This window comes from Adiantum capillus-veneris, chromosome 28 (genome assembly GCF_014529385.1).
Source record: "Adiantum capillus-veneris isolate H3 chromosome 28, ASM1452938v2, whole genome shotgun sequence".
NCBI classification, from domain to species: Eukaryota; Viridiplantae; Streptophyta; class Polypodiopsida; order Polypodiales; family Pteridaceae; genus Adiantum; species Adiantum capillus-veneris.
The window spans coordinates 94,064,003-94,084,228 of NC_140958.1; the positions used below are offsets into that span (position 1 = coordinate 94,064,003).

The following is a 20,226-nucleotide window of genomic DNA, read 5'->3' on the forward strand; positions in this document are numbered from 1 at the left end:
TTATCACTCTCCATATTTTTTCTTTCTCTGCCCTCTCTCTCTCTCTCAAATTAGTTGGCTACATAGAATAACAAACTTTAGAACACCTAATGTATCTACTTTAGAACCTTTAGAGTTAGGACTTAAGAAGCTTGTTAGCATCTCCTATACAGCTAGTTTCTATAGAGCAATGAAACCAGCTTGGGTTGTCTCTTTTCACCTCCAATTTATCCCTACCTCTCACTTGCTCCCTAACTATCTATCTCTAGATTTACTCTCTCTCTCTCTCTCTCTCTCTCTCTCTCTCTCTCTCTCTCTCTACATGGAAGAGCCAACTTTAGAACACCTATTATATCTAATTTAGAAACTTTAGAGTTAGGACATAAGAAGCTTGTTAGCATCTCTTTCCTATCTCGTTTCTATAGAACGATGAAGACAGCTTGGTTGTCTCTTTTCACCTCCACCTCCCCATTTTGACGGACTATCAAGAGATCTTTTATTTTCATAGCGTTCCAGGCCAATATTGGGTTTGTAGCTTGAGGGATGGACATTAACACAATGCAACTGATCTCTGTCTCTTTCTACGGATATCACTGTTACTTATGGGGGGATGCCATTTGCAAGCAAACACCCATGCAAAACACCCTTATATATATGGTACCTTACACACTAACCCAACCCCTATCTACGAAGATATAAGTTCTAATCTAACCCCCTACATACAGTTTCCGTACGTCAACACAACCCCTTACCTTATGTATACTAATAGCTACAAAAGTATAAGTAGTCAATTGAAAAAAGTTTATCAAAATTTTCCTTATACAGAGACCGTATTTTCAACCCAAAATAGATGTGCCACCTACTCTTTAGGATTACCACATAGGATTCAAGCTCAGTGGGTTCACTATATAAATATGAGACATAGCGCGTGCGTTCAACTGATCTTTTTTAAACCCCTTGTATTATTTTTCTAATCAATTCATCACCCCATTTGTGAAAAATTAAACATATTCGTATCCCTTTCTATAAATTTATTTTCCTTATAGATTACATTGACTATCCCATAGGTAAAATATAGAATTATTTATTGGGATAAGAACCTTTAAAAGACATTTTGGAAAAAAAATTCACCTTATTTGCAATTAAAACTTAAAAGTTAACAAATCTATAAGGAGGTTTCTCACAACATTCTATCTTTATCATTTGATTTGGCTACCATTCTAAAACATTAGTTGTGAAAATGGTTGTGAACGAGAAACATAGACATACTAATTTCAACATGTAGTCAACAAGTGAGTTTTAGCACTTATTCAATAACAACAAGTTGAGGAATTTGTGAGATACTCACGTAGGGTCTGCTTGCACTTGTGTGTGTGTGTGTGTGAGAGAGAGAGAGAGAGAGAAAACTTAAGGGAATTCAATTTACAAGAAGTAAAGACACACACACACACACAACCTTACGTGAAATTGAACTGAGCTGAGATAAATTCCATGATGCAAAACGTTGAGGGTCAGCTGTGCTATTTACGCTGCTCTGAAATCACCTCAAGATATTTGAACATACAAATAACAGTAAACCATTTACAATGATAAGCTGCAGATGCTTTGCTTATGATGGTGGTCAGCACAACATGAAGAAACAATGGGAAATCATCAAAGAATATGATCTTGTGATGACTGCACTTCACTTGTGTTGCTCAGCTTCATGCCTCTCATCGGCACAGGCTCCAGACGAAACTTGGCATATATGTCCTCACTATAGAACTTTCTTGTCCGAAAAACCAACAGCAAGGAGACTAAGGCCCTACAGCCACTGACTATAGTCATGATTACAAAGGTTAGCCTGAAAAACTCTACCCCCTTGCAACCCAGATCCCCTGTCGCCCGCTTCAGTAATGCCATTGGTGATGGCGCTATCACACTCGCATCTATAGTCTCTGACAGCATTATCTTTGCATACTGCCGCTGTGTCTCACGATCGTACAGATATCGCCCAACCTTCACATTCAGAAAATATGACCCTACTGGACTTGCTATCGCCACCACATTCTACAAAGTGGCATGGTGTTTCAGTCCAAAGAGCTCTGATATGATAGCATACATTATTGGCCATTGTGCCCCAAAAGATGAGCCCACTATTATCGAAGCGATGTAAAGAGTTCCAGTAGCAGGGAATGCAATCAGTAAACGGCCAATGCATGACAACACAAGCACGATTGTCAACATGAGCGGCCTTGGAAAATTGTAACGGCGCAACGGCACTTCAGAAGCAAAGCCTGCAAATATTCGGCCCAGGAAGTTCCATATGCTGATCAGGGAGACAAATGTGCTAATCCCAACTTTGGAATATCCCAGTGACTCCCCAATCTACCTCATGTTGTCGATAGCGGTGAGTGTAGTGCCGACACCGCATGTGACAGAGATGAAGAGGATCCATATGTCTAGGCTCAACAAGGCATGTGGAATGCTGAAATCCTCACCCCTTCTAGGCCAGTTTTTGAGAAAAAGCTTAAGTTTTCTCATGAATTTAGGCCCAGTTGAAGATATCCCACTTTGTGAAGCATCCTGAATATGTTCTCCCTCTATTGTGGAAGCTGAGTTAAAAGGCTTTGAAGGGATGTCGATAACACCATGCTGGACAGACGTAATATTCTCGATCTCGAAGCTGGCTTGGGATTCTGTTAGTGGTATATTATTACATGGGTTTCCAGAGGTGACAGAGGCTTTTTCTGCTATGCTGAGCTACAACATTGTGCCAGCTCTCTCCCTTTCTTGTGTCTGCACCACGATGGAGCGTTCCGCGCGGATAGCTACGCCAATCTTGGAAATGACCAGGAGAACAGTGATAGCCCCCATCGTTTTGTACACTGCAGAAGAGAGGGGCAACAGGTTCTCCAACACAATCGCAAGCGTCAAGAAGGCAGCCAGCAGCAAAGACAAGTAGAGGAAAGAGTAGAAATTTTGTTTCTCGTGCTTGTCCTCGACGGGTTTCATGGGGCGTATGAACATCATGAACATGAGGGTGACAAGGGAGGTAACTAGGCTATGAGGAGGATGACTCCCACTGTGTTTTGCCCATAGATGGCATGGTAAATCTGAGTGAAAATTGCACCACTCAGCCCAACACATCCCTTGAGAATGCCCATAGATGGCATGGTAAATCAGAGTGAAAATTGCACCACTCACCCCAAGTTCCAACACATCCCTTGAGAATGCCCAAGACTTCACCTCTGCCATGGGGAAATTCTTCACAAAATTGATGCGGACACTGGTGTTGGCGAAGGTTTGCGAGTTAGCACCGATGTAGATGAAGAGGTTCATCTGGCCAGCGGGGCGGGTGGGCAATGCAGTGCATGACAGAGAGCCAGACCATGAGATAGCCGAAAAGATTCATGATGGCACCGGCGGCGAGGACAGCCCAAGCAGGAAGGACCTCATTCATGAGGCTGGAGATAATACCAATATTGGCGCCGAGGTCCTTGTAGAAGCTAAGTGTGTTGATGTTCTCCTGGTTGTAATGCAGAGAGGATTTGATGCTTCCAGAGAGTAGATGCCAAAGATGTAGGTTCCTCCGGCACAGAAGAGGATGTATAAAGAGAAGACGGCCATTGTCCACCTGCTTTTGATGAATCGCAGAAGGTAAGAGTTGCTGTGGCTGCCGCCATAGCCAGTTCGATGAAGAAGAAATGAGCCCCCGCCAGCGTGCGTCTCTGCCGTCATTGTGCTGCACGCAGACAACGTCACGCTGGCCTGCTGCGCTGTACTACGCTTCATAACCCATGCGTCGTGGATTTGCTGCTTTAATCTGTTCGCCATGAAAAGCTTTTGTTCCAAGTTTAGCTTGATCCCAGCTGGAATCACAAGAGTCTCTTGCCTGCTAAACAACAGGTGGAAGGTGGTGAAGCCTAACATAAAGCTCCAATGGACACTGTTATGGTAAATCAGAATTGAGACTTCTGTGCCTTGCATCATTAGAAAAGAGCATCAATCTCACCTCGACTACCAAGATATGCTCCGGTAAACCTTTTCCTTTCTTGCACATCTGTCAAGGAAGCAGCAGGCAAAATTACCTTCTCTGAGCAGAACATGTTTAGTTGTGCAAAAATTCTTGCAATGACCATGGCAACTTGACGTATCAAAGTTTAACATACTGACAAAACTTTAAAAGCCCAGTGTTGTTCTAAAGGATATGTGAGCTCATGAATAACCTGCACCATCCTTTTTTGTGGCTACTAAAAGTAAGAAACCCTTCATGCATAACAGAAAAAATCTTTACAATGTTTCATCACAAAATGGATACCCCAAAAACAACAAGCTCTGAAGTGATCTTAAAACAGGTACACAACTTAGACTTTATATGCAAATTTTGAGGTCTAGAGAATCATTCTTTTAAGTGCCTACCAAGCTATGATGACCGTTCCATCTGCTATTGAATCCAAAACAACCATGCATCTGTACATGTCTGAAGCATAGATCTGTTACAAACCTGGATACTTTAAGAAATCTAAGAGGTGATGGGTATCTGTGTGATAGTTCGCTGCCATTTCACAAAAATGATTCGCCAGATCATAAGCTACAGGATTGTAGGTAACATATTCCAAATCCTATTCTCAAACCATGTACAAGCTATGACCACAGAGTCGGCTTCAAAGAAGAAGAGCAAAACATAGCCCTAAGGAAGGCTCATTAAGCTCTACACGCTGACTTGCATTGCTTTAAAAACCAGATTGTAACGCAGCTGTAGAGAAGCCTCACTAAGCTCTGCATGCTGACTCAGATTGCTCAAAAAATAAGATTAGATTGCAGCCATAAGGAAGCCACTTGGCTGAGTGCAATGAAATCCCCTTTGCTATCTGAAACAGGACCTTCAGCTGCACAAACAGTAATGTGTCAGTCAAGCGTCCTATGACTTGGTGTCTTATACAACATCAATGGTGAATAGCAGTAGTATGCAGACCATGTACTCTTCATTGATAGCTTCTCCATCAATAGCTTCAAAATGTATTTCCAGGACAATATCACAGAAAGTTTCATACATTTTCTCGTGTAGGAATTTGCATCTGATTTTTCATTGGGCTAGGTAATCTAGGGAGATGCCGTACCTGCATCATCATCGGCTACAGCCGAGTCAGGTATGGCAACGATGTGGAAGATACCGCAGCTAGTCTGGTCTGCTGGGGTCAACAAATTACAACAGTTTGCTTGAATATAAGTGGAGTAGTGGGTAGCCGTGAGCATGCGTGTGATGCGCACCCCTTGGCTGGCTAATGCCCGCCATAACACAGCTCAAAAAAGACTTTGGTTCACGATGGTCAACCAAAGGACTATACACCATACAACTTCAGGATGGCTTGCCAGAATAAAAATCACAAGTTTCAACGGATAAGATCTCCTCTTCCATCTTGCAAGACTATTATCTCCCCATGGGTTCAAGTACACCCTTGGACCAGAAATACAGCTGTTCTCTAACATAGAGCCGCGCGCTGCTGCCCTCGCCTGTGAAGCTGTGCCGTCCCCCTCCCTACCTGCTCGCTCGCCCCCCCCCCCCCCCCCCCCTCCCCTCCCAGCTTGCCATCGTCGCCCTCACTTTCATTTTGCTATAGGTTTTCTTGCCAGATGGACACAGGGAATGGACCTAAATGGACTTGAAGGTGGAACTACACTTTCAGCTAGATTTCCAGGACTTCTTCCAGAATTTGCTCCGCATGTTAATGAAATCGGGAGATGTTTTGGCTTTGTGGTTGGAGATGCTGTGATTCCTAAAGATGAGGATCGCACAATCTCCATGAGGATGGTGCTCTACCCATCCTTGGCGAAGAACCCTCCGCAATTTATTTCGCTCCCAACCATCCATGGAGGAGAAATTCTACAGAGGGTTTTCTTCATTGGTCTTCCTGGCCACTGCTTTGTTTGTGGCAGAAAAGGCCATGTTGCTGCAGGTTGTACCCGCCGCAGGATATCTCCTGATCAAAGGCAACAAGCTTCAAAACAAGAGGCACTTCATGCGAATGGGGGATTGGAAGCTCGTATGATAAGAAGAAGAAGTGAAGCAGAGAAATCTAGAAGGAAGGAAGCGAAGAAAAGAAAACGACGAGCTAAGAGGACAGAGGCTCCAAAGCTTGTGAATAGACGCAAAGCAGATGCTTCGTCTCTCTCCTCGGATACCTCTTCACCAGCTCTTCATGATCTGCCACCTCTTTCTCAGGGCACAGATTTGGATATCAACAGCAGTTCTGAAGGCATAAATTCAGCTTATGAGCGGCATTTCCCTTCTTTGGTAGAATTTGCTAAGAAGTCTGTTGAGGAGAAGTCTCTGGAGACGCCTAGGAGGTCTTCTAGACTTAATCCCCATAATTAGCCTTGATTTGAGCCAATCTTGTATCTTAGATTGCCCTAGGATTTTTATCTTTTGGTGATACCATCTATGTTCTCTTTATTATTCTGATGTAATTCTACCTTGGGGTCTGTGCCCTTGAGGTGATTTTAATAGAAAGATCTTCTTTTTCGGAAAAAAAAAAGACTATTATCTCCTCCTCCACCTTGTAAGATGGCCTCCTCGAGTGCAACATGCATAATCTGATCTTTTGCAAGAATTCACAATTGCAACCTTCTACATGCATAAAATGATTGGAAGGCAATGGACCTACCTTACATGAAAAACAATGTCCCACTACCATAAATAAGCACGATAGCCTTACCTTACACGCAAAATAGTGACCTGCTACAACACCTGCATGTTCAAGGAGTGGAGTGTAGAAACCAGACGCTGATTCTCAAAATGGGTGACTTGCTCGACAAGTAGAATGCACTACAAAATCTAAAAAACTAGTGGTTGTAACAATGCAAAGATCGCATTAGGACACGGCCCTAATTTTTTTGCACCAACTCCATCACCTCCTTGCAATGTCAAGGCACCATAAGCCATTGATCAGACAAGATTTAGAAAACAAGGATGAAATGTAAACACACAAGAATGACAAAATTGAATGATGAAAACAGCCTGAATATCCATGCATGCGTGATACGTATCATATCGATTTATCTATGTTCAACTCATGATACAATCAATATATGATTTTCTCTATCTAACTACAATATACGCATCCTTCTTCTGGATCCCGAAACAAAACTTATAAGACATATTCAACATGCAACCATCAGTCAGGCAGCTTTCTTGAAACGCATTGCATGGACAATATTACATGTGCTTCCCTCAAGACTATGTACAGCATAGCATACAGCCTTAATATGTTTTACCCACATATCATTTACTTACAGAAAATAAGGGATGCCAATAATTTTTATTGCATGTATATGCACAATCAAACCCAGGTGCCACTATGGTTGGAATGGGGGGTGGATGAGGCTAAGTAGTACGAGAAGGAAGAGAGAGAGAGAGAGAGAGAGAGAGAGAGAGAGAGAGCGTGTCCTGTATGTTGCATACACTTGTTTGAGGTCTCTCTCTCTCTCTCTCTCTCTCTCTCTCTCTCTCTCTCTCTCATCCTAACTTTCTTTTGAGATATGCACCTCTCTCGCAGAGCATCCTTTTGTAGTATATGCTCAACACACTAAGGTTATAAAGCTCTGGCTCTTCTTTGCACAGAATCTAGGTTGGGTTGCTAGTGAAGGGATTTGCAGGTCCTGGTTCGCTCGATCCCAACACGTAGAGTAGCTGTTTAGCCCACTCGCTTGCAATGCTAGATACGATAAAGTATCAAAAACAATGATAGAAAACATCGCTATAACATTTGTGTGTGTGTGTGTGTGTGTGTGTGTGTATAGGTAATTTCCCGGTAATTGTCTCTTGACAATCTACCCATTACTACACTTTGTGTGTCATTGGGGAAAGAAACAAAAACGAGCCTTATTGACAGCTAATAAATTCCTCCATTTATGATCTGACCCCATCATCCAACGTTAATGAAAAATTTGCTGCCATCCTTGCTCCACGCGCTCTCATTGCAATAAATGCCCGCATAATTCATTTTTATAGGAAGATATTTGGAGGCAAACTCAGAGGCTGCTTTGATTACAAACTGACACATTACATCTGAGATCTTGCAATCTGTTAAAGGCAAGAATAAAGATGAAGGTGGTTATCAAGAACAACGACCAAGAAAGGGCAACAACCAAAGGAAGCAGCGATATAAAAGGGTGGCGACTCGAATGAAGGAGGTGACGGAGTTTTGGCGGAGCAGCAGAGCATAGTTGTATCCTTAAGGGGTGGGTATTGGGTGGATACGCAATAGCCGATTGTTGTATAACAGGGTTGGGTCGTTGGGTAGCTTAGTCTTCACTGATCTACTGAGGCATTACTCATGCCAGCTCTGTACCTTGTCTCTATTAGTAATATAGTTGTATCTGATGGTTTCCTGTCTTCTTTGTGTAAGGGTATCACCTTGTTTACTGTTGTTCACTTGCATGTCTCTGTGTGCATGAGTATTAACATGGTCATGGACCATAATTAAGATTGACTAACCCAGCACTGCACGTAATTAAGTAATCTAAGCACTTAAGGCTTAACATTGGCGATCCTGCTAGATTCTCAATCATGAATGACACATCAGATGACAGGCCTGGACCGAGCAACCTCAGGAAACGACCTGACAGGCCGAGGAAATCAGTAGTCATAGAAGAACTGGACATAGTAGTCTTGGAACAAGATGATCATTCAGAAGACGATCACCAAGAAGAGGAAGAAGAAAATTGGAGGGAACCAGAGCCACGTGCACCAACCCCAGTACTACCACCGGCAAGACTATTCAGAGAAAGGGAACCTGAACTCAGGCAGCCCGAGGAGAGAGAAGCTGGTGAGCTAGATCACAATGCAAGGCAAGTAGCCAGGGATCTCAAGTTGAAGATGCCTGAGTACAAGGGGAAGAAAGCCAAAGATCCACAAGTGCACTTGCAGGCTTTTGAGAGCTGGGCCAGTCTTAGAGAGTTGTCAGAAACCGAATGGGGGGTGTGCTTTCCACAAACCTTGAGGGGAATAGCACAAACATGGTACTTCAATTACCCGCTTGAAAGGCTAACCACATACAAAGCCCTCACCAAGGCATTTGTACAACGATTCAAGGAAGAAAAAACAAACGAGGTACTGCTCAATCAATTGGGTAAAATCAAACACACTGTCAGAGAATTCGTGGAAGAGATTAAGGATTTAGCTAGACAATTGTCTTCTCCAGCAAGAGACAAATGTCTGAGAGCATGGTTCCTGAACGGAACAGCTCTGAAAGGGTTAACAAAATCAGAAATCACCAACCCTACACAAACTTTTGAAGATATTGCTCAAAGAGCTATGAAAATGGAGAGGAAGGGAACGAAGAAATCAAAGAACGACACCTCGAGTGATTCCAACACATCTGAAGACTCCAGTAGCTCAAAGGAGGAGCCGGTAAGGAAAAGATTCAAAACTAAAGACTGGGAAAGTGAGCTCAAACGCCTGAGAAAACAAGTCGAAGAGCTATTGGGTGTCAGGACGAACATGCCACCAAAATGAGAAGTCTGGTGTGTCCACTGCAAAGAAAACAACCACTCCTCCACTGACTGTGTGAGATGCGACTACTGTGAGAGAAGAGAGCATGCATGGGAGGAGTGCCCAATCAGGCTGCACCCACCAGCCATCTGGCTGGCAGCACCTGAACTGCAGCCAGCACCTCAACTAGCACAAACGGTTTCGGAGAGATGGAAATACTCCAGGCCATCACCTAGAGTGCTGACTTGCTGGAGATGCGGAAAAGAGGGCCATTTCATAAGGGATTGCAACGAATCACCGCCAGTGAACCAACAAAATAACAACAGATCAAACAACCCTCCCAAGGTAAATCTGGTACTACCAGAAGTGGCTGTGGTGACCAGGTCTAAAGTCCAGGAGCCAACTGACAAAGCAACGACGTCCCTGGCCAAGTTCTGGAAAAAACTAAAGAAGGAAGCAGCTGAGGTCACCAAGGGACTGTGGAAACAAAATCCAGTAATATCCAGCAAAGTCTAGGCAAGACTTGGGAATCAGGTCTGGTTAAGGAAGCCAGCTCAGGAAGGACACCAGGAGGAGCCAAAGCCAGACATTCAAGAGGCACAAAACCAGGGTACCGGGGAAGATCAGACACCAAAAGGCGCCAAAGAAATGCCAGCAAACATTGAAATCAAAAGTGCTTTATGGAAGAGTGTGACAGGAAGGATAGAAATACTCTCTCTAGAAATGTCCAAATTACTACAGGTAGTACCAGAGATGGAAAGGCTACTGGAGAGAGAGGGCCTGAAAGAAACATATGAAATAAACAAGACGGGATCAGAGACGATCAAGCACCAGTGATAACGGTGGAATGTAAGGTCTGGAAACACTGGAAGCCAGTAGACAAAGCAACTCTGGATGGGGGAGCTGGGGTGAATATAATGTCAGAAAGGGTCAGGAAACACCTGGGCTTGAAATGCAAGCCAGCACCATTCAGATTAAGGATGGCGGATCAGACAATATCGGACCCACTGGGTATGGTAGAAGATGTGCATATTCGAGTAGTTGGTGTCACATTCGCCACATCGTTCTTGATACTGGAAGTAGGCACTTCTTATGATGTGCTCCTGGGACGACCATGGCTAAGAGCAGCTGGAGCAGTCCATGACTGGGGTACCAATGAGTTAACCATGAAGATGAAAAAACGGAGGGTAGCAGTGTCCACCATCGCAACAATTATCCCTGACTCATAACAGACGAGGTGAAATCTTCATCTCAGAAGCTCAGCAGCTGTGGGGGGAAATTGGAAGCAAGCAACATCATTCCCATGGCCACCCTGGATTTAAACTGGTCACTGCTAATCTGAAGCTGGCAGCTCAGCAAGGGATGTTCCCAGCTCACTTCAGGCACACTGAAGAAGGCACCAGGTAAGTCAACTACATGGCCAGCCGGGAAGTGACTGGGGACGGGGTGGAGGAAGTGGCAATTACAGGGGAGGAAAAGACTGTGAGACTGAACAAGCTACTACCTGAAGAGCTCAAGCAAGCCCTAACTGAACTATTCAAAGAATTTAGGGATGTATTTGCGTGGGACCACACTGAACTGAAGGGTATTAATCCAAGGGTGTGTCAGCACAAGATACCACTGAGAATGGATGCCAGACCTGTGAGAATGCAAAGACATCAGATGAATCCAAACTATGCGGTGAAAGTAAAAGAAGAAATAAATGCGTTGCTAAAAGTTGGGTTCATAGCTGAAGTGAAGAGTAGTGACTGGCTGTTTCCAATAGTGGTAGTCCCGAAGAAGAATGGAAAGTTGAGAATCTGTGTGGATTTTAGGAAATTGAACGACGAGACCATCAAAGGTCTGTTTCCACTACCATTCATTGATACAATGCTTGACCAAGTAGCGGGGTATGAGATGTATAGCTTTCTTGATGGGTATAGTGGTTATATAACCAAATCAGGTTAGCTGATGACGATAGGGAGAAAACGGCATTCATAACAGAATGGGGAGCTTTTGTGTATCTGGTAATGCCATTCGGGTTATGCAATGCACCAGCAACATTCCAGAGGGCCATGATGATAATTTTCTCAAAATGGGGAGCTTTTGTGTATCTGGTAATGCCATTCCGGTTATGCAATGCACCAGCAACATTCGAGAGGGCCATGATGACAATCTTCTCAGAATACCTTCAAAAGTTCATGGCTATCTTTGTAGATGATTTCACTGTCTATTCAAGCACAAAAAAGCATATGGAATGTCTGAAGCTGATGCTAGAAAGGTGCAAGGATATGAGGGTATGCTTGAATCCGTCTAAATGTGTGTTCGGTAGGGATTGAAATGTCTGAGGACAAGATAAAGGCAATCCAGGAGGCGTTAGCACCGACAAATGCCAATGAAGTGTCAAGCTTCCTAGGATATGTCAATTGCTACAGAAGATTTGTGGACAAGTTAGCTGAGCTAGCATCTCCCATGTACGCGCTAACAAAGAAGGAAGCAGTCTTCTATTAAATTGAGATATGCTAGAAGGGGTTTGAAGCAATCAAGAAAATCATTTCAGAAAAACCTATTCTGAGGTAGCCAAAATGGGATCTGATCTTCCATGTACACGTTGATGCATCAGGAGTAGCCTTGGGGGCTATACTGGCACAACCAAAGGGAAAGATAGATTTATCAGTGTATTTTGCAAGCTGAAGGTTTTCCCAGGCAGAGCAAGCCTACACCACCACTGAAAGAGAAGCACTGGGGATGGTGTTCGTTGTGCAGAAGTTCAGACACTACTTACTGGGAAACTTCTTTGTTTTCTATGTGGATCACTAGGCACTGCTGTATCTGATAAACAAAGTGGTTATACAAGGCCGGTTGTTCAGGTGGTTATACCATCAATAATGCTCTCTTTTGAGCCCACACCCATGACTCAAGCAGACAAAGAAGGCCCGCAATGTTTTGATATTCAAAAAAATCATAATCCTGATTTGTTAGCTTGTAAATTAGGATTTCCAATAATCTTTATGAGGGGTCTCCAACCTATAAATAGACCCCTCTCCTTCTTGTAAAACAACCTCCAATACCTCACATAGCACCCCAACACTCTATGCGTGAGGAGAGACTTAGGTGTAGCAACCACTTGTGAGCTTCACTCTTGGTGTGAGAGAAGCCTTCAAGCTACACATTGTAAGTGAGAGAGCGTGAGTTCCACAAATCTCAAAACCACTATTGTATATGCTCCTTCATCATCAATAAATTGAGGTTTGGTGCATCAAAGGCGTGATTCGACGTTCAAATCTTCGTCCTTCCATTTGTGCAATACGGTTTGGTGAATTCAAGGTGACGTGTATTTTGAGTTTTTATCGGTTGATCTTGATTTTAGAAAGTGTTTTAGTGTGTTTTTCATTGCCATTTTTTTGTCCATTGTAAGAGGGTATTGTGGTGAGAGGTCTCCCACACCCTAAGACAGTGTGTGTGTGTTTTGGCAATGTTTAGCAATCACTAAGCATTGAGTGAGTTTTGTACAAGTTCTATGATAGCATCATAACGAACCATCTCCATTTGCAAGTCACAAATAAGGTATTACGCAAGATCCTTTCCTCTCTCTCTTCCCTTTGCTCTAGCTCTCTCTGGTCCATTTCATGTGTGTCTTGGTGTGAGGTTGCTTGTGTGTGTTGTGTGGTGCATCTTCTTGGTTGTGCCAAAATCTCTCTTGCGTCCTAGTTCGCATACCATAACTAGGTGGTGCCCCTATCTTGTTTGGGTTTGGCTGTGGGTTTGTTGTTGTGTTGTGCTTGTGGTTGCCCCAGCCCCAATTGAGCAGCACGGGAGCCTTGAGGGGTGTTTAGAGGTCGTCTCTCTTGTTGCCCGCCCTAGACTGCCTCAATTTTGGTGCCCCCACTGAGGACGGCTTGTGTATGTTTTGTGTAGGCTCAACCTTTAGCATAATCAAGTAGCTTGCATGAATCACGAGAATTTGTATGATCCCTTCATTCCCATTGCAAGGCAAAAGGTACACATAATTGTTAGTACTAAGTTGCAATTTCAACATGTAATTCGTAGAATTTTAGGTCCTCTTAGGTTGGCAGAGATAAACGCATCAGTAAATCCTTTTATTTTGCCTCTCATTAGGTACGACCTTAGTTTGGACGTCTATATTTTTGTTTTGTTTTAAGCATAACGTCATGCATAGACGATGGATAATGGTCCAAGAATAGAGGTTTTCCCCTTTCATTTCACTCCACACATTAGAATAAACATTGCAATTAGTAGAAAAATCCATTTTCAACAACGTATGGTGTTCATGTTTGGTGCCCAAAGAGTAGGAGAAATTCTCGCGTCACCAAACCCTGTCATCCTACCTCTCATTGATTATCATAGGTTATTTGATGTGAATATTTTTATTTTGTTGTAGAATAGATTGCAATTTAGAGAATATTATTGTGTAGATCTTTTAAAGAAAGAAAAAACAAAAACGCGTCACTTTGAAATCAATTCAATGGAGAACCAACGCCAAATGTTTGGATATCCTCTTTTCTTTGGAGAGCCTGGAGAGGATGCAGAATTATTTTTGGCAAATTTCAAGATGTCTTGTCGTATCAAGAGGATAGTAACTGATCAAGAACGTGTAGAAATGTTTGAGGTAGTCCTTAGGAAAGATGCTAGCACTTGGTTTGACTCTTTGCCTGAGGAAGTTAAAGAAAATTACATGGAAGTTGTCAATCATTTCAAGAGATACTTCTTTGATCCCCAAAACACTCAAAAGCTATGGCAAGACATTGTTTCTCATAAGCAAAAAGACTTAGATGACTACTACTTGTACAAGCAAGAGTTTCTACGTCTTTGGGCTGTATGGGTGAGAAATGTTGCTAACCCTGGTAATGGTGCAGAGTTCCTAAAGAAGGAGAGATTCATAGCCAGACTCTTTCCTGACCTTAAGGTAAAAGTTGAGGCGGGTGCACCTGCTACCTTTGATGCAGCTGAAACTAGGGCTGCTCAGAAATATAGAAAACTCAAGTGCCTAAGGGGAGAGGTTCCAAAAGAAGGTCTGAAACCCAAAGGTAAGTCACAAACATCAACATCTAGGGAGCTTCCTGAGGTAACGGCGGAAGTGATTGAGAAGTTAAATGAATCCTTAAGCAGCCTGTCAATTCACCTTGCACAAGCTGTAGGTCCAAAGGGACAAGCAAAGAAGTTAGAAGAGCGAGATCCACCACGACCTAGGAGAGTCTTGCAATGCTGGAATTGCGGAGAGTCTGGACATGGGATGTATAATTGTCCTTGGCCCCGTGGGGAGCCAGGCAGACCTAACTTGAATTACCCAGTGATGAACGCAAGAAGAAACGGGTAGTGACATCAGACACAGAAACCGAAACGGACAACGAAGCACAAAGCCCACCATGGAGCGGACAGGAGATCCCAAGCAATCATCGAGTTCCAGCCGGGAAGACATTGCCACGTGGCTTTGGCGCTCTGCCGTCAGATCAGCCTAGAGGTGATCATGGGTTACTAAATGAAGAGGATTTTGAGGATATAGCAGACGAGCCAGTTGGAGCGCAAGGTGGAGTTGAAGAACCAGTCGAAGCACATGGTGGCCTTGAAGATGCGCAAGCTCCCCCTCACAAGCCCTCTCGTAAAAAGAAAAAGTTTTTCAAGGTTCGCCGTCGCAAGGCCCATGTCCCAGATCCTACCATCCCTCAACAACGGGCTCCTGCTGTGAAGCGACGCATTCCAAAGGCGTTGCAAGAGATTCGTCACTATCAAAAAACTTCAGACCTTCTCATACTCAAGGCACCATTCGCACGTTTGGTAAAAGAGATCATGCAAATTTATTGAATGGCGTTTCGAGTTCAAGGTATCGCCGTAGAAGCTCTGCAAGAAGCGGCAGAATATCATCTAATTTCTATTTTTGAAGACACTAACTTGTGTGCTATTCATGCAAAACAGGTGACAATAATGCCCAAAGATTTAGCTCTTGCGCGTCGAATCAGAGGACAAAGAGATTGAATTTGACTTTTAGGAAATTTTGCCAATGTAAAGATATCTTTTTGAAATATAACGAGTCGTGGCTTTTTCAAATATAACGAGTCGTGTACATTTGTTTTAAGTGATAAGTAAAGCTAACTAGAGAGAGGAAAAGAGACAGAGAGAGAGAGAGAGATGTGGATAAAAGAACTGTCAACCAAGTTTGGTTGATTGAATAACCAAAAAAACATTGTATTCTTATAATTTTTGCTTAAAAAACCTTTAATTAGGCTGTCTAGAGGCTTGCCGCAGAGGCGCGCGAGAAGCCAAAAGTAAATGTTACTTCTGACTTCTCGCGCGCCTCTGCGGCACGCCTCTAGACAGCCTAATTAAAGCTTTTTTATGTCAAAATTATAAGAATAAAATGTTATTATGTTTTTATTGATGGAGATTGGACTAAAAAAAACTCTATATTTTGATTCAGAGAATTACACAAGTGTATCACAAGATAGAACCAATCATATACTATCTATCGTACAATAAACTCAATATAGAAGTTGAATTGTACCAGTTAAAATCAATTTCCATTCGAATTTTTAAATAACAAAGTACAAAGATGTGATATATCTCATTACATATTTGAAGGAGTTAATTACAAGATTTATGCATCTATTGACTGCTTGAGCCATCTAAGATATGGCGAGCAATGTTTTCTCGGCGCTCTTGGGCGCAAGGAAGCTGTTTGTACAGCACATCCCAAGCAATTTGTTCCACATTGCTTAGACCTACAACTTGGCTTAAGGCCACGTTACAAAGCACACGACCACGAATGTGTGTCGCAAATGCAGCACTGGCCAGAGATTTATTTACAAGATATATAACTTGGGAGGCTTGAGGTATGGTTGACAGGCATAGGATGCGGCTCATTGCTTTCATCATTGACACCCAAAATTGACCACAAGGAGTGTACTCCTTGTGGATTATCGCAAAGCCGTCCTAGGGGAGCTTGCCAAGGTAATGCGCAAGAGACGACTGCCATCCAAAAGCTTGGAGCCTACCATCTCCTCCCCGACCTGCATGCTCATCCAGCTCCACAACATTCTACAAAGAAATCAATAGGTAAATAAGATTTCAGAATGCAACAATGAAAATTAACGTAATCACAAAACAAAAATCAATTAATACCTCTTGTTTTTTGTCGTCTTCATCATTTATGCCTTTGCTGTCAAGAGAAATAGATGAATTGGGAGCCATAGCGACACTCTCAAGTTCATCTATATGAACAGGCATAGGAGTGCGTTGGGCTTCAAGCAATGCGCGTGTAGCTACAAACTCATCCTCCGACACAGATGAGTGCGGTGCATCTGTCACCACCACCATTGCCAACTCCACTGTATCTACCACACTCTCTCCAAGGGGAAGGAGGCTTCGATCCAAAGGATCGGAAGAGGGGTCAATGGCAGAGGACTCTACAGTGGCACAGAGGATGGACAGACACTCATCCATGCGGATGTCAAAAGTCTTTTCAAGATCATGTAAAAACAAATTTTCCTCCCCATCTATCACAATTGGGGAGAGGTGTTCAAAAAAAACCTCCGGAGTTAATGTCTCCTCCAGCGCATCTGCAGCGGGCTTAACGGATGCTTCTGCACCCTCATCACCCATGGATTTGGCGGCATCCATGACACCTCCTGGGTAGGTTAGGGCAAGAATATTGCCCTCTTTGCTTGCATCCCAAGGCGTTGTAATGGGCTCCTTTGTGTCCTTGACGACACCCCCAAGGCGCAAATGAGGCAAACTCACCTCAGATCTTTCAGGCTCCTCTGCAAGAAGAAACACAAAAGTCGCCAAGCGACTTAGAAACTAGGTGCCGACCTTCTTCTTTTTCAAACGTGAATCTTCAATGTACTGACCTGCCTCATCCGCAATTACACAAAATCGTTGAAGTCGCTGGGTGAAAGGCCGATCGCCTTTGTGTATGTAGCGAAGCAAATCGCATGGAATCCACAATTCCCCTTGTCCGACAATTGGTACAACATACTTGTCGATGTAAAATTCAAAAAATTCTAAGATAGGCTGAAAAGATTGGCTGTTTAGGTGAATAGTTGCATTCACATCAGGGAATTGGGTGAAGAAATTGTGAAGACCGTCACGATCTTGCCACTCGGTTGTTTGTAAAAACGCTTGAAAACGTTGTAACGCCGTGGCTTCGGGAGGGGTGGAGGAGGATGCCATAATGCTAGCTCTTAAAGTAGGAATGCAAAGAGTGTTGGAGCTCAAATGAGAGTGTGAACATGCAAAGAGTGTGAAAATGTTAGGTTTTAGGAGGCTTTATATAGCACGCCCCTCCCCCCCCCCCCCCAAAAAAAAAAACAATAATTAAAATATTAAACAATTTTCATTAAGTAACACAAATAACAAGAAGTTATAAAAAACTTACAAACTCAATTACAATCATTTAACTCAAAAAACACATCACTACAACTTTAAGATAATGTGCATTGCCAAAATTTGATACAACCATCTGCTTGAACTTACAATTGTGATATTATAAAAAATTTAAGTACAAAACATAACTACTCTAATGATAAAATCAAATTCTCTTCCGTCGTCCACGCCTTTTCAATTTGAATCGTGCTCTCCATGCGGCTACCAATCTAGCAAAAAATAAATAAATTAGCATACCCAACTTAGAGCAGGAAATAATTAAAAAAACATAAATATAACATAATTAAGAGAGAAAAATCATTCACCTTACGTCGTCCGATGCAAAATTTTGTATCTTCTCCATGCTCTAAACCCATTATCACTAAGTGCTCCCGCACATTGGCCAATGTCCAATGCTTGTTCACTTGGATGGTTTCAACGGCACCACTCGACAATTTGATTGCAATATCAAATACCTCAATTGTAGCATCGGTGGATTGCAATGGAATCCATTCACCAAGCTTGCACATCCACCTTTCATAGAAGTACCGCACGTAAAGAGTGGAGCGCACCTTGATGAAACGGATAGCAATGCCGAAACTTCCAACCTGACATCGAAAGAGATCTTCGTTGTGAAGTCCTTCAAGATACCCCCACTTCTCCCCAAGGATGGCTTCCAATGTATCGTATTGTAGATCTTTGCAAACATACATAGTATTTGTATGATGGAAAGGCAAAGATCCAAAGATGCTAGCGAAGATATGAGCAGGACAACACCATCCAAGCCCAACGAAATGCGAGGCTTTTCCAAATTTTAATGATGCTCTCACATCAGCTACAATCTTGGCTTTCAAAGACATTACAGTGAATGCATCTGGCTTTGGCCACTCCATGCTATGCAAGGTTGTAGCCTCCAAAGGTTGTAGCTCTCCGTAGCCTTCTTCATCTGTAGGTACAATGTACTTGTGGGTGTAGAAGAACACCCTCTGTCGTGCAAGGTTTGATGAAGTTGTGTTGGAGAAGAGCATATCCCCAAGACTTGCATGCATGGCCGTAAATGTGCCTGAAAGGCACGAGAGTGGTTGCTCCTCCACAAGGCTAGAAGGAAAAACATCTACATAGAAACAAAACAGTCCGTGAGATGTAAAAAGTCCATTTTTTTGTTACCACCAAAACCATTGAAGTGCAAGGGACATACAATTACAAGGAAAATCCCTTGGGTTGGTGATCCCTCGTAGACGCATGTGTCCAAACATGAAAACATGTTGAACGATTGCCACCGTACCCTTGTCTCTTACTTGCTTGAAGCCTAGTAGTCTTCCCTTCCAATGGAGATCAACGTTTGTTCTTTCACGAACACGATGGGGACCAATTGCGGAAGGTTGCATGTAGACTCATGCACCTTCTTGAAAAATTTGAGGTTCACATTGCTGCTCCTCATTCTTCGAGTTGTGGAGAACCATACTTTGAATAATGGGTTTGGGGTGTCTATTTTGACCATTGTTTGCCATGGATGCTTAAGTGGGAGCTTGAAATTGCAATGGAGAGCTTGGGGAAGGAGGAGGGAGACAAATTTTAGAGAGAGAGTGGGAGCTTACAGTTGCAATGGAGAGCTTGAGGAAGGAGGAGAGAAACAGAGTTTAGAGAGAGAGTGGGAACTTAAAGTTCCAATGGAGAGCTTGAAGAAGGAGGAGGGAGACAGTTTAGAGAGAGAGAGTGGGAGCTTAAAGTTGCAATGGAGAGCTTGAAGAAGGAGGAAGGTGTAAGAGTTTAGAGAGAGTGTGAGAGCTTTGTGTTATGGAAAGGGGCTGTGGAGGAAGGGAGTCTTGGAAAAAAGGTTCTAGAGTGAGAAAATGACTTTTTGATCATAGGGTAGGTTTGGGGGGAGTTTTGGATTGAATATTTTGAATTTATTTTTTTTTTGAAAATTTTGAAATTTTAAGATTTTTGCAAAAACATATCTGTGGACCCACCACTCTCCCCCTCCCTCTTTTACCCATCCACCTCCCTCTAGGATACAAAGCAATAAATGAGTGGACAACCCTATATTCTCTCTACTTTCTTAAGTTCTAAACTTATATACATTGCTCTCTTCCTATTGGTTGGAGCCTAATTAACCTTAATCCTATATGGCCCAAAGAGAGTCCACATTTTTTCTAATGATCTAATTGTGTTCTTATCATTGAAACCATTCTAGAACCCACTCCATTTAACTTATATAGTCTCTATAATCAAGCTTGGTAGCATTGTTAGATCAAGGTTGACCAAAAGGAGGAATCTCTCTCTCTCTCTCTCTCTCTCTCTCTCACACACACACACACACACACACATAGAGACACACACGCCTGCAAGTTGCACCTGGTCATTAATAAGGCTGGCTCTCTCTCTTCTTCTTCTGTCGTCCACAGGCTTTT

The 20,226-nt window shown here is 42.9% G+C and overlaps 1 protein-coding gene and 1 pseudogene across 2 annotated transcripts; both read right to left on the reverse strand.

Moving 5' to 3' along the window:
* Positions 1-1,376: 1,376 nt before the first annotated feature.
* Positions 1,377-3,460, reverse strand: LOC147420903 (uncharacterized; annotated as a pseudogene).
* Positions 3,461-3,691: 231 nt separating this feature from the next.
* LOC147420904 (uncharacterized) lies at positions 3,692-5,221 on the reverse strand. Of its 2 annotated transcripts, XM_086504471.1 has the most exons (5): positions 5,082-5,217; positions 4,801-4,850; positions 4,466-4,583; positions 3,974-4,021; positions 3,692-3,856 (listed from the first exon to the last, which is right to left on the reverse strand). In XM_086504471.1, exons 1-5 carry the CDS (start codon positions 5,215-5,217, stop codon positions 3,837-3,839), a joined length of 372 nt encoding a protein of 123 aa, XP_086360597.1. In that variant the 3' UTR covers positions 3,692-3,836. The 2 variants fall into 2 exon arrangements, 1 of the variants encoding a protein (XP_086360597.1); XR_015186978.1 differs by lacking the exon at positions 3,692-3,856 and having other exon boundaries at positions 4,466-4,850; positions 4,937-5,221.
* Positions 5,222-20,226: the final 15,005 nt, after the last annotated feature.